Genomic DNA, 18,563 nt, shown 5'->3' on the forward strand with positions numbered 1-18,563 from the left:
TCAACCCCAAAAAATCAGCTTGTAAGGTGATAATTGCACCCATTTATATATTGTAAATTAGTCTTATCTCTATTCTCGACCTGGGACTTTCAACAGATGGATATATCATATATTTTATATTCTTGTATTATTAACAAATATTAATGTACTATAATGATATATTAAGTTTTATTGTTTTCCTTATATTATGAAATATTGTACTCTATATATCGAACACGTTTTCAATAGATCAATCTGAAAATTATATTTTAGTTCCTTTTCATCATACACCACTTAGGAATATTTTCCTTTTCTTATACATATCTAACCGATTTTTGTGATTAATATAAAATAATATTAAAATAATAAAAGTCTCACTTGTTTTTACGCTAACAATAATATAATTTTATTAATCAGAAAACCTTATGATAATATTGGTTTTTCATTTTATAGGTAGTGTTTGGGTGGACTACTTATAACACAAAGTGTCTATAACTTTAACTTCATCGGTTTCAGTTCCAATTTTAATTAGTGGACTTTGGGTAGCCCACACTATTAGTGTCAACTAACTAATCCACACTCCATTTAAATATTTTAAAATATTTTTTATACTTAATGTCAGTCACCCTACACATCATACAAATAGGTTATGAATTGCATAAATAATCTCCTCATCCTATAATCGTAATTCACATCAACTAAAAAAAGCTTTGTAACATTTGGATAGTTAGGTAATTAAGTAGAAACCTAATCCGATGTATGAGTTGGATATTTGTAAGTTCAAACATTGGATTTTATCAACTACTTTCAAACTACCTGCTACAACTCCATCAATATCATCAAACTTGACTTTTGTGCTTGATGTGATGCCTCTTACTTCAATCTCTAAATCTCAATTATGCATCAAACGTTTTCCATTTTGAAAGAGACAGCTACAGATACATAATCAAAACTCCAAACCCTAGTTAGTTCACTAGTACTTGGCTACAAATAAATCTCATCTTCAACTTTTGGGAACAAAAATTAAAACATAAATTATATTTTCTTAAAATTAACTTCTTTTTTGTTATTGCAAATAAAATAAATTTTTATTACCTATTTTCTTCATTTTATCCGAACATATATAATTTTAGAATGTATGGTACACACCATTTTGGTCAATAAATCAGACCGATTAGTGAGTCGATTGTCTTGATCAACTAACGAATTGATTTGTACATATTTGGGTCAATTATCCTGATCAATTAACGGGCTGATCACTCTGATTGACTGGCGAGCCAACCCACACACCCTTAGGTCGATTACCCTGATCGACTGGTGGGCCTATCATCCTGACTCATTGGCAAGTCGACCAACACACCTTGATAGGAATCTATAGACTGACTATTGCAAAATAAATGTCATATTAACACTAAGTCAATGATAATAACGAATCAACCAACTAATGTTAATATATGATTGAGCCATGATTAGGCCATCAAAAAGGTAAAAGTTCATAACAACTACTATAAATAAAAGAATAAAAGATTAAGGTATGGTTGTCGTGACAGATGCATTACAACATTTAATTCTCATTTACTCATACCTTATTTGACTTGAGTGTTGAAGTTTCCTTTGCAAGTACCTTGCAAATAGTGTGAACGATCAACAAAACATAAAACTTGAAGAGCACTTAAAACAAGGAATGTCTAATGAACTTTCAAGGATCAATAGAAAATAGATCATTCGACTTTACATAAACATAAAGTAATTGTCTTTCATTTTAACAAACAAATTTAAAAATTTATTTTTTTCATGATTATTTATATTAAATATAGATATGTTTAGAAATACATAATTTGACTAGCTATTTGTAATAAAAGAAAACTTCAATGGCGTGTCATAGTTTTTTTTTGTACACCCAATTGTTCGTCTTAATGGTTCCCTGGTAGTGCAACGAATTAAACATTTACTCATAAAAAAAAGGTATATTTAGATATTTTTTTCGTGCAATCTTATGCAAAAAATAAATATTAGTATAATGTACTATTGGTAGTTTAATAATTATAATAATCCTTTAAAAAAATATTTCGTTTGACTTGTTCTATTTGGTTTCTTAATTTCATATTTCAACTTGACTCATGTATCACACTCATGAATTCTGAACTGTGTGTTGACTCTTGCTATAGATAATGAGTTAGTGTACAAAAGCCACCATGCCAGAAACATGCACACCTTAGATTATTCAAACAATACAATTCTTCAAAATTAAGATCTGCAACTAATACTGTGGAAAAAAAAATGCAAGTATTGCATATATATATATATATATATATATATATTTTACAAATGTGTGTCTGTGTGTGAATGTGGAAACAGAACTTTAGCATATGTCAATTGGAATATTGTTGCTAATTTGTATACTAAAAAAATGATAAGTGAAAAAAATAACTATTCTATTATTATATAATAATAATAACTACTACGACAATTAATTATTAATGCCGTGTTCATAATATTTAATGCATCTAACTTACACTAACTTTATTAAAAATGGATATGTTAAATAGCAACTATTATGTAGCCTGTAATAAACAAATGTTGGACTAATGTTTTTATTCAATAACAAAATAACTTTGACAGATCGAGGGATTTAAGTTTTAAATATATTTAATGAAAATTTTCTATATGTAATTATATTCAGCAGAAACTACATGATCAATACACGTCTATTTATCGTTTAATTATATAGTTCATATTTGCATTTTTATTTAATACTGATTATGTAAATGTAAAAAAAAAAAACTATATTGATAATATACATGAAATATACACTATAAATTATTGTTGGTATATTTTTCAATAGAATAATTATACAAGTCACTAAATAAACTAACAATTAAACGCCTTCATTAATTTTGGTCCGAAATTTAATAATCTTATATAACTTTTAATGGTAGAACTGAAGTAACACTTATATAAAGTCGATGTCATAATTATGTGATACATTAAACTGACATGCAAAAACTAGGAAATAAATTAACAATTAAATTAATTAAAATTTAGAAGTGAGAGAAGGTGTTTAATTTTTACCAAAATTTTAAATATTCATAAACTTTTGCATCTCAATTACAATGGACACTCAAAATTCATTTATCACTAATTTTTATTCTTGCATATTTTTTAATATCTACGGATATTCACAAATATCTGCAAGTAGTTACAAAAAAATAAAAAAATATTTAACAACATATTTTAATTGTAAATTCAAATAAAATACAATACATAATATTCATAAATTTTAACCAAAGTTCAAATAATCCATTTAATTAGTGTTGAATGACAGTTTACAAATAATTTTTTTTTAAAGTAATTGATAAGAAAATAACTCATTCAAAATCAATATGTTAATATTTTAATTATATATATATATATATATATATATATAAATTTAAATTATAGTATAACGGGTATGAGTATCCACAGGTATGAGTATTCACTGGTACGGATACTATGATACCCGTACCTGTCTCATTAACATGCGAGTATTAAAAATACTAAAAACACCCGTATCCGTTACCTGCAGATATCTATTTATAATATACATTTCTTACCTGTTGCAGATTTCATTCACAGAGACCCGTATATACACATTATTTTTTACATCCCTATTCCCGACGTATTATAGCTTTTTACCTAGACGGAATTTTACACCATCATTTCACATTCAAGTTGCATTATTGTATCTCTATTAGGTTAGTTATCACATCATCCAAACAACATTTTCCATTCAACTTTTATACGAACTATTCAATAAAATCAACAACTTTATAATCAAAAGACAAACATTAAAATAATAAAATATTTCTATATACTTTCTTCACAAGCAAATCATTTAAAACCATCAAGCTAAAAAAATAAAATAAAAAAGCACAATTGCACAATCTGAGACGAAGAAAAAAAAATTCCAAAACTAATGGTTAATAAATAGATTTTAAGCTTAACTTAATTCTACAAAACCAATTTATACAATAAAATTACTTTATCTTTAATCGATGTAGTATTTCTAATAACAATTATATATTCCGAGAGTATTAGTGGGATTATCTTAACTTTATGTATATATTAATCAAAGTTTAACCAATAGTTTGAAGCTTCTAAAAAATATATAGTGGCATTTGGTATACTTTCTCTTTCTGCAATTGCACATGTTTGACAAAGGTGCGAATTTAACAAAAAAGAGTAACATTAAAAAGGAAAGACTAACATAATCTAATTTGTATTAGTTTCGTATAGTAATTACTTATGGTTGCTTTCTACACAAGTAGTAGAATAATTTTAGGTTTGCCTAATCCCAACTATTGGTTCACCTATTTCACATTATTTTCTTTTCAGACTAAGTAAAATATCCACCAATTTCATACGATTAGGTCGTAATCCAAAGTGTGAAACAATATGAACACTTTCAACGAGGAATCTAGAAAGTTGATTCAGTGATTCATGTGTTTTCATCAATTACTTTCATCAAACTAAGGTGTTTTTTTTTTTAAAATGATAAATTTAAAGAATAATAAGGTTTTCAACTTTGCTACGTTTTTATATTTACATGTATTTTTTTGAATGACACTAGTGAAATTATTTTTTCGTTTCAATTTTCAACTTTGCTGTATTGACATCAACACGTTTACTTTTTTTTTTCTTTTCTTTCTAACAACAACAATTAGTCAATATTTGTCATGTACATTAAAACAACGACACAATATATACAAAATAATTGCCAATATTTTATACGAGTGTTAATTTGGTTTTTTAATATCCTGTATAAGGAATATAATTTCAAATATAATATTTAAACTCTCTTATTTTCTTAGCTTAAGAAAATTTAAAGAGATAAAAAATGTTTTGTTGGTGAAACAACGACATTTTTCAAAAATTAATATTTAAGTGAAACAAAAATAAAAGAAAAAAATATATTTAAAATTTTTCAAGCAAAATCGAATAATGATTGAATATCTGGGTGGTAGTTGGTTGTTGTCTCTTGCGAGAGGCATTTTCATGGTGATTTTGGGTGTAGTGAATGTCTCCTTCATGTATCCTAAAAGTCAAATTCGCCCACCCTCTCATTTCAGAGCTTCTTTATTCGTTTTTTCTTTCATCAATTTTTTAATGCATTTGGTTCAAATCCACAGTTGTGAAAAGCATGGCCTTCTCACATTTTCTGCTGCATTTCTTCTTGTGGCGACCTGGTCTCCCAGACAAGACAATACCCACGAACCATCCAATACTGTGACGCCCTTTCACTTTCACCTTCCCGGTACTTAACATGTCGCACACCCATCTGTTACTTTTTTATTCTAATTTATGTATTTGTTTCAAAGTTTGAGTCTTTTAGTATTTTGGTTTCAGTTTTGCTTCTCTTGTCTCAGGTATTCTCCTCTACTTTCAAAGGGTTGTTTCTGAATTTGGTTTTGCTTTAGTGTAATAGCATGTTTCTTACTTGGAATGAGATAATTGTGGTATAGATGTAGTGTCAGTCTATACTAATGGACATTAATCCTTTATTTTAACTTATCAATGAAAAGTAGAGATTCTTCTCTCGATTTTTCACAACATGGTTTGTTGTTATCAGGGAGAGAAAAGTACACTGCTTAGTTCATGAGAGATATTTGAGAGTTGTAGTGCTTTTGCATTCTTGGGATGTATCTTTCAAAGAGTTTCAAGCATGAAGTCGTTGTCATCCTGTGGTTTTGCTGCTATTTGCTACATGCTTCTGGGCAGAATAACATCACTAGTTATGTTGAAGGTATGTTTTTCCTTCTTTTTTTTTTTTTTTTTTTTTCTGTTAGGCATGCACTGATGTTTTTGGCTAGTTGGTTCATGACATTATGTAAGAGTCTCTACAATTAAATTATTTAGTCTAGAGTCTTATTCTTGTCTTCTTTATTCCTCTACATGATTAAAAAGTGCAGTTTAAGCACAGGGTAGCTGGACTTGTGCACTAACCATTCTTTAATCTCAAAGGACCCTTGTATGAAGGGGCGTGCCAGGGATGTACTATTAAAAAAACCCATTTATTTTCACCAAACAACTTAAGATTTTGAGATACTTGATTCGTGATCGCTTCTCTTTGATGGTATACAAGTGTTTGTGGAAGCGGTAGCTCTTATCTTGCAGAGTGATTTTTGTAATATGTCATAGCATATGCTATTGTTCCTATTATAACTATCATCTGAAAGATCACGTGTGAAATTGCTATAAAATATGAAAATGTGATATGTAAGTGTCTCTTACAACAATAATACCCAGATTTTTTTTTTTTAAAATAAGAAGAAATGAGAACAGAGAATCCATAATTTCAATAAAAGAAAAAAAAACTAGGTAGTAGCTGTGAAGTGTTGCTTGTAATGTGTACTGTATTTGTTGGTTCTATTGATGATATGATGTTCGCATTTGAATTAATGTGCAGTTGAAGCATTGAGAGCCATTAAGAGTAGTTTGATTGATCCTAATGGAAATTTGAGCAATTGGCATCATGGAGACCCATGTACATCAGGGTGGAAAGGAGTTTTGTGCTTCAATGAAACACAAGAGGATGGCTATCTGCATGTTCAAGAATTGTATGAATTCTATCTTGTACTCGGCATTTCTTTTTCATAATTGATATTAGCATTTCCTTTGTCATTCTTTTACAAGAAAAGTGCTTACGGCACTCTCTTTCTCTTCTAAGATTCTCTCCATTACTGACTATAATTTAATGGAAATCGCAAATTTTGGTGGGTCATCTTTTTAACGAGTCCCGTTCTTGATTTAGATTTGGAATCACCAAAATTAGTGATTTTCAACAAATTTCAGCAGAGGAGTGTACAGTGTTGCTAGTCTTTCTCCTTTGTTGTTCTCTCTAACTCTCCTTCATAGGTTGCAAATAGATTCAGTCGTTATTGTGGGTCAAAAACCCTTCTACTCTATAGTTTGTACGCTGTCCTCTAGAAATCAGTATAATCACCTAAACAGGATGAGAACTTGGGACACAATAAGTGAACACTTCTTTATGATGATCTTTTCAGCATATTTCGATGAATTTACATGTCTTGATCAATAATCAATTTCCTTTTATTTCTAACATCAATAATTCAATACTTATAATGCATATCTATCAATGTGTGTGAGAATTGAGAGCTTTCTTCTCACTTCTACTCTATTAAGTTTGTTTTTTCTTGTCTGTAGGCAATTACTGAGTTTGCAACTGTCTGGAACCTTGGCACCAGATCTTGGCAAATTAACATACATGCAAAGATTGTAAGAAAATATTTGATCTGATGTTTGAAAGGACAAATATTCTGAACAATATTCAGTTTAGCATTTGCTTGATACTATTTTCACTTGAGTAGGGGATTTCGCTCGTTTGAGTTTTTTACCCCTTTGTAGCTTTTAGTTACCTACTTCCTCTGATACATGTTTTTCTTTGTATTCTAAAGGAACTTTATGTGGAACAACATAAGTGGCAGTATTCCGAAGGAAGTTGGCAATATCAAATCCTTGGAACTTTTGTAAGTTGTGCCCTTTAGGCATGTATGTTAGTCATCAAATTGATTGAACAATTGGATTGTTTTATTACATTTTAGACATATTAATGCATAAACATCCTTGTCATTGCTTGAATTCAGAGTTGATATAAATAAATTGAATTTTAAATATTGTTTCCTTAAGGGGTAAAAGATAAGTTTGAATGGTTGTATGAATAAAGGTGTAGTAGCTTAACAAGAGTTGCATAATTTCTGCATTATTTATCATTAAATGTGTTTTTTGCAGGCTCCTGAATGGAAATAATTTAACAGGTCCGCTACCAGAGGAGATTGGCTATCTTCCAAACCTGGATAGAATACAAATCGACCAGAACCATATATCAGGACCTATACCTACGTCATTTGCAAATCTGAACAAGACAAAGCATTTGTAAGTTTTTGACAACAAAAATGTAGTTCAAGAATGACCATCCTTTATCTTTTTACATTAACTCTTTTATTTCTCAACATTTGTTATCATGACCTAAAAAATAGAAAGAAAATAATGTTTAATCCCCATCCCCTCAATGGAGCAGTCACATGAACAACAACTCACTCAGCGGACAAATTCCACCGGAGCTTTCCCAGTTACCAAATCTTGTTCACCTGTAAGTTGGTAATTGGATATCATTGACATCTGTAGCTACTAAAATTTTTCTCGTGTTTTTATAGTTCTTAATGGTCCTGCCTTATATCTTGCTCAAAAGATGCATCTCTGTTTCTGCAGTCTTCTCGACAATAACAACTTATCTGGTTTTCTCCCCCCTGAGCTGTACAAGATGCCAAAGTTACTTATCATGTAGGTTTCTTATTGTTTAAGTAATATATATATCTAAGCATGTATAGTTTTATTTAATTATTTATTTATTTATTTTTGGATGGAAAAACGCATTGAGCTAGTTTCAAGGGACATCTTGTAAGATTTCAGAGAAAAAACAGAATGTGTATTGTATTGATTTTAGTCAAAATGTACAAGATGATCTAGTTACTGGCATACAGCACTATACATACTAGTCAGGACTAGGTATCAGTTATAATTGTCTGACTGCTACAGTTGTAACTTACTGTGACAGCTAAGCAACGAAAAGGAGAAAAAAGGTCCTATTATTCTTTAAAAAGGAAGAATTTAGAATACTTGTGAAAGCACAAGGAAAATGATCATGATATGAACACCTTGTACCAAGTAGAGAAATGAAATTTTGTTTCAATGCCTTTTGATGGTTTAGTTTTGATCAATCTTAGGTTATTAGAAGTGAAATTGCTAGGCAAGTAGTGGAAAACAGGGCTGGCTACTTTGCCAGCTATGTCATCTATCATAGATTTTGTTACATCAATATTTGAAATTTGCTACATTTGTCACTGTAGAACTTTTAATCCTTTTCTGATGTGTCTACTTTTCAATTGTTGTTTGTTTTAATAAATATTCCTTGATGTTTAATTAGATTTTTAAAGTGGTTCTTTATCTTGTTTTTGCAGTCAACTTGATAACAATAACTTTGAAGGAAATAGTATTCCTGATACGTATGGCAACATGTCAAAGTTGTTGAAGATGTAAGTGAATTCTGTAATTCCTTGTTCTTTAGTGGGTTTTGCAAGTTCAGGTGCCCGAGTCTTTATTTTAAATGTTACTGGTGAAGGACCAATTTGAGATACTATAACCTTTATGATTGATTTCTTATAGTAGGAGTGACAATCATACAAAAGGGAGAAGTCTTAGACATGATATGTAAGCACAGGGAAAAAAAATGTTTAAAAAAGAAGTGCTTGTGGAAATCATATTTAGACGTTTGAATCCTTGGTAGAGCACCATTTATTGTTATGCACATATAGCATTATGAATTTATGACTCAATGAGTTTGACACGAACTAATGTTCTTTCCCTCAAATGAGTATGGTCTAACTCTATAATATTCACTAGCAATGATGCTCTGTTACTAATTCTTATGTGTGATGTTCTCATTGTTCAGAAAGTTTCTTTTGGTTCCATTCTCTGTTGTCTTTATTTGGAAGGATTTCTGTAGTTGACTAAAGAAAAAGCTTTTGGTATCAGTTCTAGAATAATATAAAGACCATACTTACCCACCCAGTCTTCGTTGTTTGGATCAGTTTAGATATTTTGGTTTTTTGTCTCTTTTTTTATAAAAAAATTGAAAAGAGTATATTCAGTCACCAATCAAATGAAATTGCATTAAATATATATTAAGTGTAGAGCCCCAAAGCGATGCATGGATTTCTATGACGCCTATTCTTTCATTTATGGGCAACTCTTATCAGATAAAAAGTCAAATACATAATAAAATTCCTTTTTATTACTGAAACATAATAGAATTTCTAGAAGTTTAAGAGTATAATATGGAAACCACTAAGTTTAGTATGTCTGTGGTTCGGTTTTGAACATGAGAACCAAAAGCAAAACTTCACTGTCAGTTTTTCAGTTAAGGGTTTGTTCAATATTTGGTTCTTTAGATTTGTTTTACGGTTTGGAATGATTTGAATTGGCTCTTGCACACTATTGGAGGAGAACACCCAATCACTATATATTTCTTCTATCCTCTGCTCAATAAATTTCTCACCAGAGAAGAAAATTTAATTTGGTCAAGACGAAGGGCTTGATATCAAGATTGACTGTCTAAATCTTGTTAATGGTTTATTGGTATTATTAGGAGCCTTAGGAATTGCAGTTTGACAGGACCAGTTCCTGACTTAAGCAGGATACCTCACCTTCTTTATCTGTAAGTTCAGTTATCTGTAATAAGAGAAGTTTCTTTTCCTGAAAAAATTAAGGTTCTAATATACATGTCTGGAAAAGAAAATTTCTAGTGCAGTTTGTAACTGTGGTTATTCTATTATTTGTGTAAATTTCAGTGACCTCAGTTTCAACCAGTTGAACGAATCGATTCCTGCCAATAAGCTTTCTGAAAATATCACAACCATGTGAGAGTCTATCATTTTGTCTGTTGTTTGATTTTATGTTTAATTATTTGGATTCCATGTCATTTTTTGCCCATATTTGCCAAATATGTTTTTTGGTAATACGATCATATTGTTAGTTCTTGACCTCTTGAGATATGTGCAGTGATTTATCAAACAACCGCCTAACTGGAAATATTCCATCTTACTTTGATGATCTTCCAAGTCTTCAAAAGTTGTAAGTTGTTTTCTGTTTTGTCCTCTTTTCTTCTACATCAAGCAATATTACATTGTACATTCTATAAGCCAGAAAAGAGTTACTACTGTCTCCCGCCTTATGTCACTTACAGATCATATATTGGATTACTAATGACTCTTACAAAAGGAATTCTCAAATGGAAAAAAATGAGTTTTGTCTATTTCTTTCAATTGCACAAAGTGTTCGTAATACATCCACTGGCACTTCGAGGGTCTAGCAACCTTCCCCCATACGAAAACTCCTATTTATACACAACCTCCCTTCAACCCACAACTTAACTGTTAACAAATTTTACACCTGTTTTAATTAAAATAAACAGCTGCATTTTCCTTTTTCCTTGTTTCTTCTTTAATAGACCTTTGTAATAAGAGGTTGTGTCCTAACAGATGTTTTATATCCAAGTATTAAACGTTTATATTTCTTATTTAATCAATCATGTTATAAAAATTGTTTTTTTCTTCTAATATCATTCTATTGGGCAGGTCACTTGCAAACAATTCATTGAATGGAAGTGTTTCTTCCTCTATTTGGACGAATAAGACTTCAAATGGAACAGAAAACTTTCTTGTGTAAGATCATAAGTGATAAATTCCCCAATTTTTGGGAATTTCACCATGCTAATATCATTTGTTTATCTGTATGTCCCTCTGTGTAGTAGATGCTACTCAATACATTCTGGTTTGCTGAGCATTGGTTTCTGATCATGCAGGGAGTTGCAAAATAATAACCTTACAGTCATATCAGGAACTACTGATCTTCCTCCAAACGTCACAGTTGTGTACGGTTCTAAACTTATCAGCTATTATTGTCAGTTTGTTCTTAAATCATTGTGGTGTAGACTGGAGATTTTAATAGTTTTTCTCCTTGTTATGTATGTTCTAATCTAAAGATTACAGTCACTAGGCCTAAGGTCAAGAATATTGGCATTGGATTTAGCATCATCCCGTCTTTTTTAAATATCTTCACATTTCATTATTTGAAAAAAAAATGTATTTCAGGCTTGATGGGAATCCCCTTTGCCCAAACATAACCCTTGCTAAGTTCTGTGGATCTGAAGGTGCTACTGTAACAAATGGCTCATTCACTACAAACTCCATTTCATGTCAACCTCAAGCATGTCCTCCTCCTTATGAGTACTCTGTTGATTGTTTCTGTGCACTTCCATTGCTTGTTGCCTATCGGCTGAAAAGTCCTGGATTTTCCGACTTTATTCCGTATTTGGATGATTTTGAGACCTACATGACTACTGGTCTTCAATTATCTACTGATCAGCTAGAATATACTTTTTATTGGCAAGCAGGACCTCGATTGAGAATGGACTTGAAATTTTTTCCTCTATATGTTAATAACACTAGCAATCATACTTTCAATAGAAGTGAGCTCCTACGGATCACAAGCATGTTCACAGGATGGCTAATTCAAGACAGTGATCTGTTTGGACCTTATGAACTGCTTGGCTTCGATCTTTTGGGTCCTTACAAGGATGGTAAGTCTTGAAACTACTTAGGATCTGCTAGAGTGCTTTGATGGAATAAGGATTGATGCATACTTTTAATAAAACTACTTGTTTCATGTTTGATTTTATACATACTGTGCGTTAGGACAAAACAGAACAAGATAAAAGTTTAAAAGTTATGTCGAATCTGGTAGATGAATCTGTTCCTGCTGTTAGGATTAAGTTTAAAGGACCAAATATGAACCAAATCAGACTGGATATTTTTAGGAAGTTTTCTATCGTTGTCTTGTTTCCTTTTTCCCTTCCTATTCATGAATGTAGGGGATATGTCTCCTTAGTTCAAAGTCCCGAACTATCTCTGATGGGGTGTTTATTGGGTCGGATAATCCGTGGTCCTAATCTAATCCAAACAGGTTGTGTTTTGTTTTTTTGTGATTGAATCAAACCTAATCCAACCCCATCCAAACTGACCCAATTTCTTACGGTTAGGTGACAAGTTTAAACTTGAGACCCAACCCAACTCAATCTGACCAAAGTTATTAAATAATGTTAATAGCTGTAGTTCTGTAGTTATTTAAATATTAAATAATATAGTCTTCTTTTTAAAATATGTAACAAAAAGTGTTTTGAAATTACAAAATTTAGCAAAAAAAATATTTTAAAACCTGTGACCCAATTAATGGACTTGATCTAATTCAACTCGAAGAAGGGTGAGTTAAGTTAGATTGAGTCTAATAAAAAATGTCAAAACCTGACCCAACTCCATATATATTTTTGGATGTGTAATGGGTTTGTCCAAACACAACCTAACCCGATAGAAACTCAACTAAAATTCCTTCCCTTTCACACAGGTTTTGCATTGAATTAGCCAATAAAATTTTCTCTAGACACTATTTCAGTACAATCAATAGTTTAACATTTATCGGAGTTGAAGCAATGGCAAGGATTGAAAAAAAGAAAGTGTATTTAAATTGCTTTTAACTTTGATTTCTAAGTGATGTGAGACTATTGGATGTACGATACAAAAGAAACGCTATTAATTGAGAGGAGTCAATTCCTACCAAACAAGATTTCATGAATCAGAGCTTTAAACAAGAACCCAAGAAAAGTTGGGGTTGAAAAGTGTGAAACTGAAAGTTCCTAGAGCACAACAAGAAATTTAGGTTTTAGTTAAAACACTTGTATCATATCAAATATGTCTGAATAATACATGACTAATTTATAGCTATTCAAATCTGTCAATTAATGAAAGAAAACAGAAAATATTGTAGGGAAATTATAGAGGAATAAAAAAGGAAGAAATAAATCAAGGATTTAGCTAGTCCTTCAACCCACCAACTCCATAAATTCTTGTCCTTTAAATAGTTGCATTTCCTGCTCCTCCTTGTTGTCCTAGTGTATCTATGAAGAAGATGAAGTGCCACTTTCTACCAATACCCTAATGCATCATTTTTTCTAACTCCTGACAGCTTCCACATGGCCTTTCCGTTTTAGGTAATTGGAGTATTAGGAGTCAAAAGGAGAGGATCTTGTATCACACACATTATGTCCTCTTTTCCAATTTTGTTTGGACAAATATGTGCCGCACTTCCAAATGTTGAATATCATATTTGATAACTGTCACAGGTCTGTCTTCATAATGCTCATTGTTGTTGCAGAAATTGGCAAGGATTCAAAATCAGGAATAAGCACAGGTGCACTGGTTGGCATAGTTGTAGGGGCAATTGCCTGTGCAGTGACATTATCAGCAATTGTTACCCTTCTTATATTGAGAATCAAAATGAGAGGTTATCATACTGTTTCCAAGCGGCGTCAGGGTGAGTTCTGTAACATGAATTAGCGGCTGTATTGCTATTTTTCTCTTTAAATTGTTTTAAGTGCTCTTCCTCTTCAACATGAGAAGTATTGGTGTTATTATTTTTGCCTGAACCATATCTGAAATCTAGTTTCTTTTAATGTCATATTTACCTTTGGGATGGCTTCTGTCGACATGTCATAATAAATTGATTTCCTGACATAATTCTAAGATGTTCTGTCTCTTTTCGTTGCATTCATTGATAAATGTCCTTGGATATTTTTCTTGGATTTTGTTTTGATAAGAGAAAATTGATTAAATACAAAAGAGAGAAAATACACTGTAAAATTACTAATATTTTAAGTTTTTCCCATCAGAACTTCAATATTCTTTGTGGAATTATATCCATTTTTCTTCCTGTTTGAACTTGGTATGCATGGAATCAAAAAAATTATGTGGTACTATGTATGTACTACAAACCATATCTGATTGGTTACAATGAATGGTTTATTAATAAAGTCTTCTCTATTCATATTGACTTACGTTTATTTGCAGCATCTAAGATATCTATAAAAATTGATGGTGTAAGGGACTTTACTTATGGAGAATTGTCCTCCGCCACAAACAATTTCAGCACTTCTGCTCAAGTTGGACAAGGTGGCTATGGGAAGGTTTATAAAGGGACTCTTTCTGATGGCACAGTTGTTGCCATAAAACGCGCACAAGAGGGATCTCTGCAAGGTGAGAAGGAGTTCCTTACAGAAATATCATTACTATCAAGGTTACATCATCGCAACCTTGTTTCTCTGCTTGGATACTGTGACGAAGAAGGTGAACAGGTAATTCTTTTTCCAAATTCATAAAATTTAACACTACAATATTTTACTTTAGTAATCTTAATGATTATCTTGATTCGTGATGTCCTTTGTGGAAGTTTAAATATCCAATAATCCCATAGATTTGTACCCCCCTTTTTAACTCGAAGAGGATGTTATTTGTACAAAAATTAAGAAACAAGCCCTCACCAGCTTGGCTAGAACCACTTTAAACAAAAACAAGGAAGTTATTTATATGTAGGTTGTAACACACATCCAGTTGTTATTGAAATTTGGATTTTGATATTCATGTACGACTTAAACTTTCTTTAGCTGCTAACCTAGAGAGGATGTGTTATCCTTGTCCTTATTCTTTTTCTTCTTGTCCTTTAAGGAAATTTTGGCTTTATAAACTCCCTTTCATTCTTCTTTCTTTCTCTGACTATATTGAATTCCTTCCATTTGGCTTGCTGCTTCATGCTTGCAGATGCTGGTTTATGAATTTATGTCTAATGGCACATTGAGGGATCACCTTTCTGGTATGCATTATGTTCTTATTTTCTAATATTCTGAAATATAGTTAAGATTTTGGTTTCATTGCGTTGCTCTGATGAATGAGTAGCCACATATGCTGTGAACATTTTCCTTGTCTCAAAGCCCAACAACATATATCATTCTTTTTATGCAGTTGTGTGCCTAATTTCCTTTCTACGTTGTCTCTCTTAAGAGTATGCCTATTGTTTACAGTTACAGCGAAAGAACCCCTGAGTTTTGCCATGAGATTGAAGATTGCACTAGGGGCAGCTAAAGGTCTCGTGTATCTACACACAGAAGCTGATCCTCCAATATTTCACCGAGATGTAAAGGCCAGCAACATTTTGTTAGACTCTAAACTTTCAGCGAAAGTGGCTGATTTTGGACTTTCTCGTCTTGCCCCAGTTCCAGATATGGAAGGAGTTGTGCCTGGTCATGTATCTACGGTGGTAAAGGGGACCCCGGTAAGGATTTCATGTTTGGATTTGGTTTTGCTAAATAGTGAATATGTATAATAAATACAAGATTAGAAATCATTTGTTGCATTACTAATCTATCTTGGGCACTTGCATAATACTATTAATGTAAACTGTAATGGATAAAGAAGTCTAGGGATAGCAGATCAATGATCTCGTAGCAACTATCTGTGTACTGTATTATTAACAAGCCAAATTCATGCCATGGAAAAGGCTACTGGCATCGAGCAGTAGTATACAGAGCATATAGAAATGAACAATAGGAAATAATGGTTTTGTGAAAACTATAGAGGCTGACCTAGTTATGGCCAATGTTAGGAGTGTTTCTTTTTGAGAAAATAACAGGTATTAAAACTTCAAAAGTATCAGAGCTTGCTGCTATAGCACCAAGTCGTACATTGATTGGAGATTATATAATGGTATATAACTTATAAGGATGACTAATTTAGAAAGATGGGTTAACATGTTAGGTTATATCATGCTTCATTCATGCAGTTGTCTCGGTCCAATTAAGCTTCAGTAATGAAATAGTACCTCAGCATGGTTTTTGGAAGGTTGACTTTTATTTACTTGGTGAGTTTTAATCTATTTTTCTCACTGATTTGAATATGCAGGGTTACCTTGATCCAGAGTACTTCTTAACGCACAAGTTGACTGACAAGAGTGATGTTTATAGTCTTGGTGTTGTGTTTCTGGAACTTTTGACTGGGATGCATCCTATCTCACATGGAAAAAATATTGTTAGAGAGGTATTTGCTTATCGTAGGACCTGTTTTCTCTCCCTTTTCCCTACTGATAACAGCTGGAACTTTTTCTGCCGTCTCATTATATTTCGCCCTCATATAGTTTGATTGTTGTTTGTAATTGAATCATGTCACCTCAATACAAAGACAGAGAGAGCCCTTTCTCTCCACATAAATTATTTGATTCTTTCTGTCTTCTCGTCAACACAGGTTCTGTTTTTTGTTGTCAAATCTTTACCTGGATCTTTTTTTTGGTTATTGATGTCCAATTATTATTCCCTTAATAGAAGATTTTGGGTGGACAGCATAACTAAGTATTTCACAACATCATAGGTTGAATCAAATTAAACAATTTTCAAATAATGTCTGTCTATCCTATGCCTTAAGATATCAAATAATAGAGAGTTTGACAACTTACCTTTCTAAATATTTCAGTCTTCTAAATTAATCTGAGTCCTTGGTGAGATCAGTCTCTAGCTTTCGTCTTGGGGATACCTCAAATTCACCTTGACACTCGCTTTTCTGAACCCTTTTCAGGTTAATATTGCGTACCAATCAGGTGTAATATTTTCAATTATTGATGGACGCATGGGGTCTTATCCATCTGAGCATGTGGAGAAATTTTTGACATTGGCCTTGAAGTGTTGCGAAGATGAACCAGAGGCACGACCTAGAATGGCAGAAGTGGTTAGAGAGCTTGAAAACATATGGTCTACAATGCCAGAATCAGATACCAAGAAAGCTGAATTTATGTCCAGTGATTCTGGCAAAACAGACAGTCACAGTATACCATCTTCATCCTCTTCTGCTATGAAGACTCCTTTTGTATCAGGAGATGTGTCTGGTAGTGACCTTGTTAGTGGAGTAATACCAAGCATCAAGCCAAGATAGAAACTATACAAGTTAAAAATGATTACCTTCTGCAATCATCCTGTGCATTAAATAATGTGGCCATATGGTTACTACTTTTCATTTTCACCCTTTAAATTTTCTTCTCTGTATAATATGATAGACTGATAGAGCTCTAGCTGGTAAATAACATCGATTTTGTACACCATTATATGCTGACTGGTTGTTTGTATGTAGTGCTAGATAAGTACTAGGGAGTTGAATTCTGTTTTGAAGTAGCTTGTTCAAATCTTTGTAGTGCTCTCTCTTTATTTCGGGTGAGTTTTGTATTGATACTGGATTATAAAGATTTTATTTTATACTATAAATTGGAACGATTTAAAAGTTGAGATTTGTTTTCAAAATAAAAAAGAATTCCACTGCTGTTTAAAAAGTTCATAAGGTATATTGATCTGAGAATATTTGCTATTATAAATTATTTATAAACTAACTTCAAATGATAAACAATTATTTATCTTTTCCTAGAATAGTTATGGAAGAGTATGCCAGAATATATTTCAAGATAATTTTTTATGACAACTAGCACCAGGGTATTTCAGTCCTACAAACAATTTTAATACATCGGTGTCTGTGTTGTGTTGTGGATGCGTGCTACAGTTAACTAAATTTTTAGAAATTACATTATTTTGAAATGTTTTGTATAAAATTGTTGCAGGTTTTTTTTTATATCTTTTTTTTGTTATTTTATTATATTTGTAGTTTCTACCTTAAGACATTTTACTACTCTAATTATTTTTCTCTTAATCAATATATATATATATATATATATATTATTAACTTATAATATAATAAAATAATTTTAAAAAGTGTAAACAGGCGGGTACTGTCACGTTTGTGTTTACGGTAATCTAGTATTTATAGAAATTAATTGTAATTACATTTTTTCTGAAACTATTGAATAATTTCTCAGAATACTAAAATTTTGTCAACAGATCAGTGGTTAAAAATGTCTAATAACACTTTATTAATAAGCAATAACACATTTGAAAATCAACCTTATTCAAATGGAGATTAATAACCTTTTTATTCTTTTCTAAATTTTTACCAAATCATTTTAAGTCGGTGGAAATTAAAAGGCTTGCCTGAGAGTGGTAGTTTTGGGCCTCAATGACGGGTCCAAAAAGCTAACCTCTTCTCGAACATTCT

The 18,563-nt window shown here is 31.6% G+C and overlaps 1 protein-coding gene across 2 annotated transcripts; it reads left to right on the plus strand.

Annotated features, from left to right (window-relative positions):
* The first annotated feature begins 5,115 nt into the window (after positions 1-5,115).
* On the plus strand, positions 5,116-17,746 carry LOC114187802 (probable LRR receptor-like serine/threonine-protein kinase At1g06840). 2 transcript variants are annotated; one of them, XM_028076175.1, is made up of 22 exons: positions 5,121-5,272; positions 5,365-5,384; positions 5,588-5,761; positions 6,425-6,575; positions 7,183-7,254; positions 7,434-7,505; positions 7,768-7,911; positions 8,057-8,128; positions 8,248-8,319; positions 8,997-9,071; positions 10,184-10,252; positions 10,386-10,454; positions 10,597-10,668; positions 11,172-11,258; positions 11,399-11,467; positions 11,688-12,175; positions 13,804-13,962; positions 14,496-14,779; positions 15,243-15,294; positions 15,503-15,753; positions 16,380-16,514; positions 17,046-17,746. In XM_028076175.1, exons 3-22 carry the CDS (start codon positions 5,656-5,658, stop codon positions 17,397-17,399), a joined length of 2,853 nt encoding a protein of 950 aa, XP_027931976.1. In that variant the 5' UTR covers positions 5,121-5,272; positions 5,365-5,384; positions 5,588-5,655; the 3' UTR covers positions 17,400-17,746. The 2 variants fall into 2 exon arrangements, with proteins under 2 accessions (XP_027931977.1, XP_027931976.1); XM_028076176.1 differs by lacking the exon at positions 5,365-5,384 and having other exon boundaries at positions 5,116-5,272.
* Positions 17,747-18,563: the final 817 nt, after the last annotated feature.

Source organism: Vigna unguiculata, chromosome 6 (genome assembly GCF_004118075.2).
Source record: "Vigna unguiculata cultivar IT97K-499-35 chromosome 6, ASM411807v1, whole genome shotgun sequence".
Classification (NCBI taxonomy): Eukaryota; Viridiplantae; Streptophyta; class Magnoliopsida; order Fabales; family Fabaceae; genus Vigna; species Vigna unguiculata.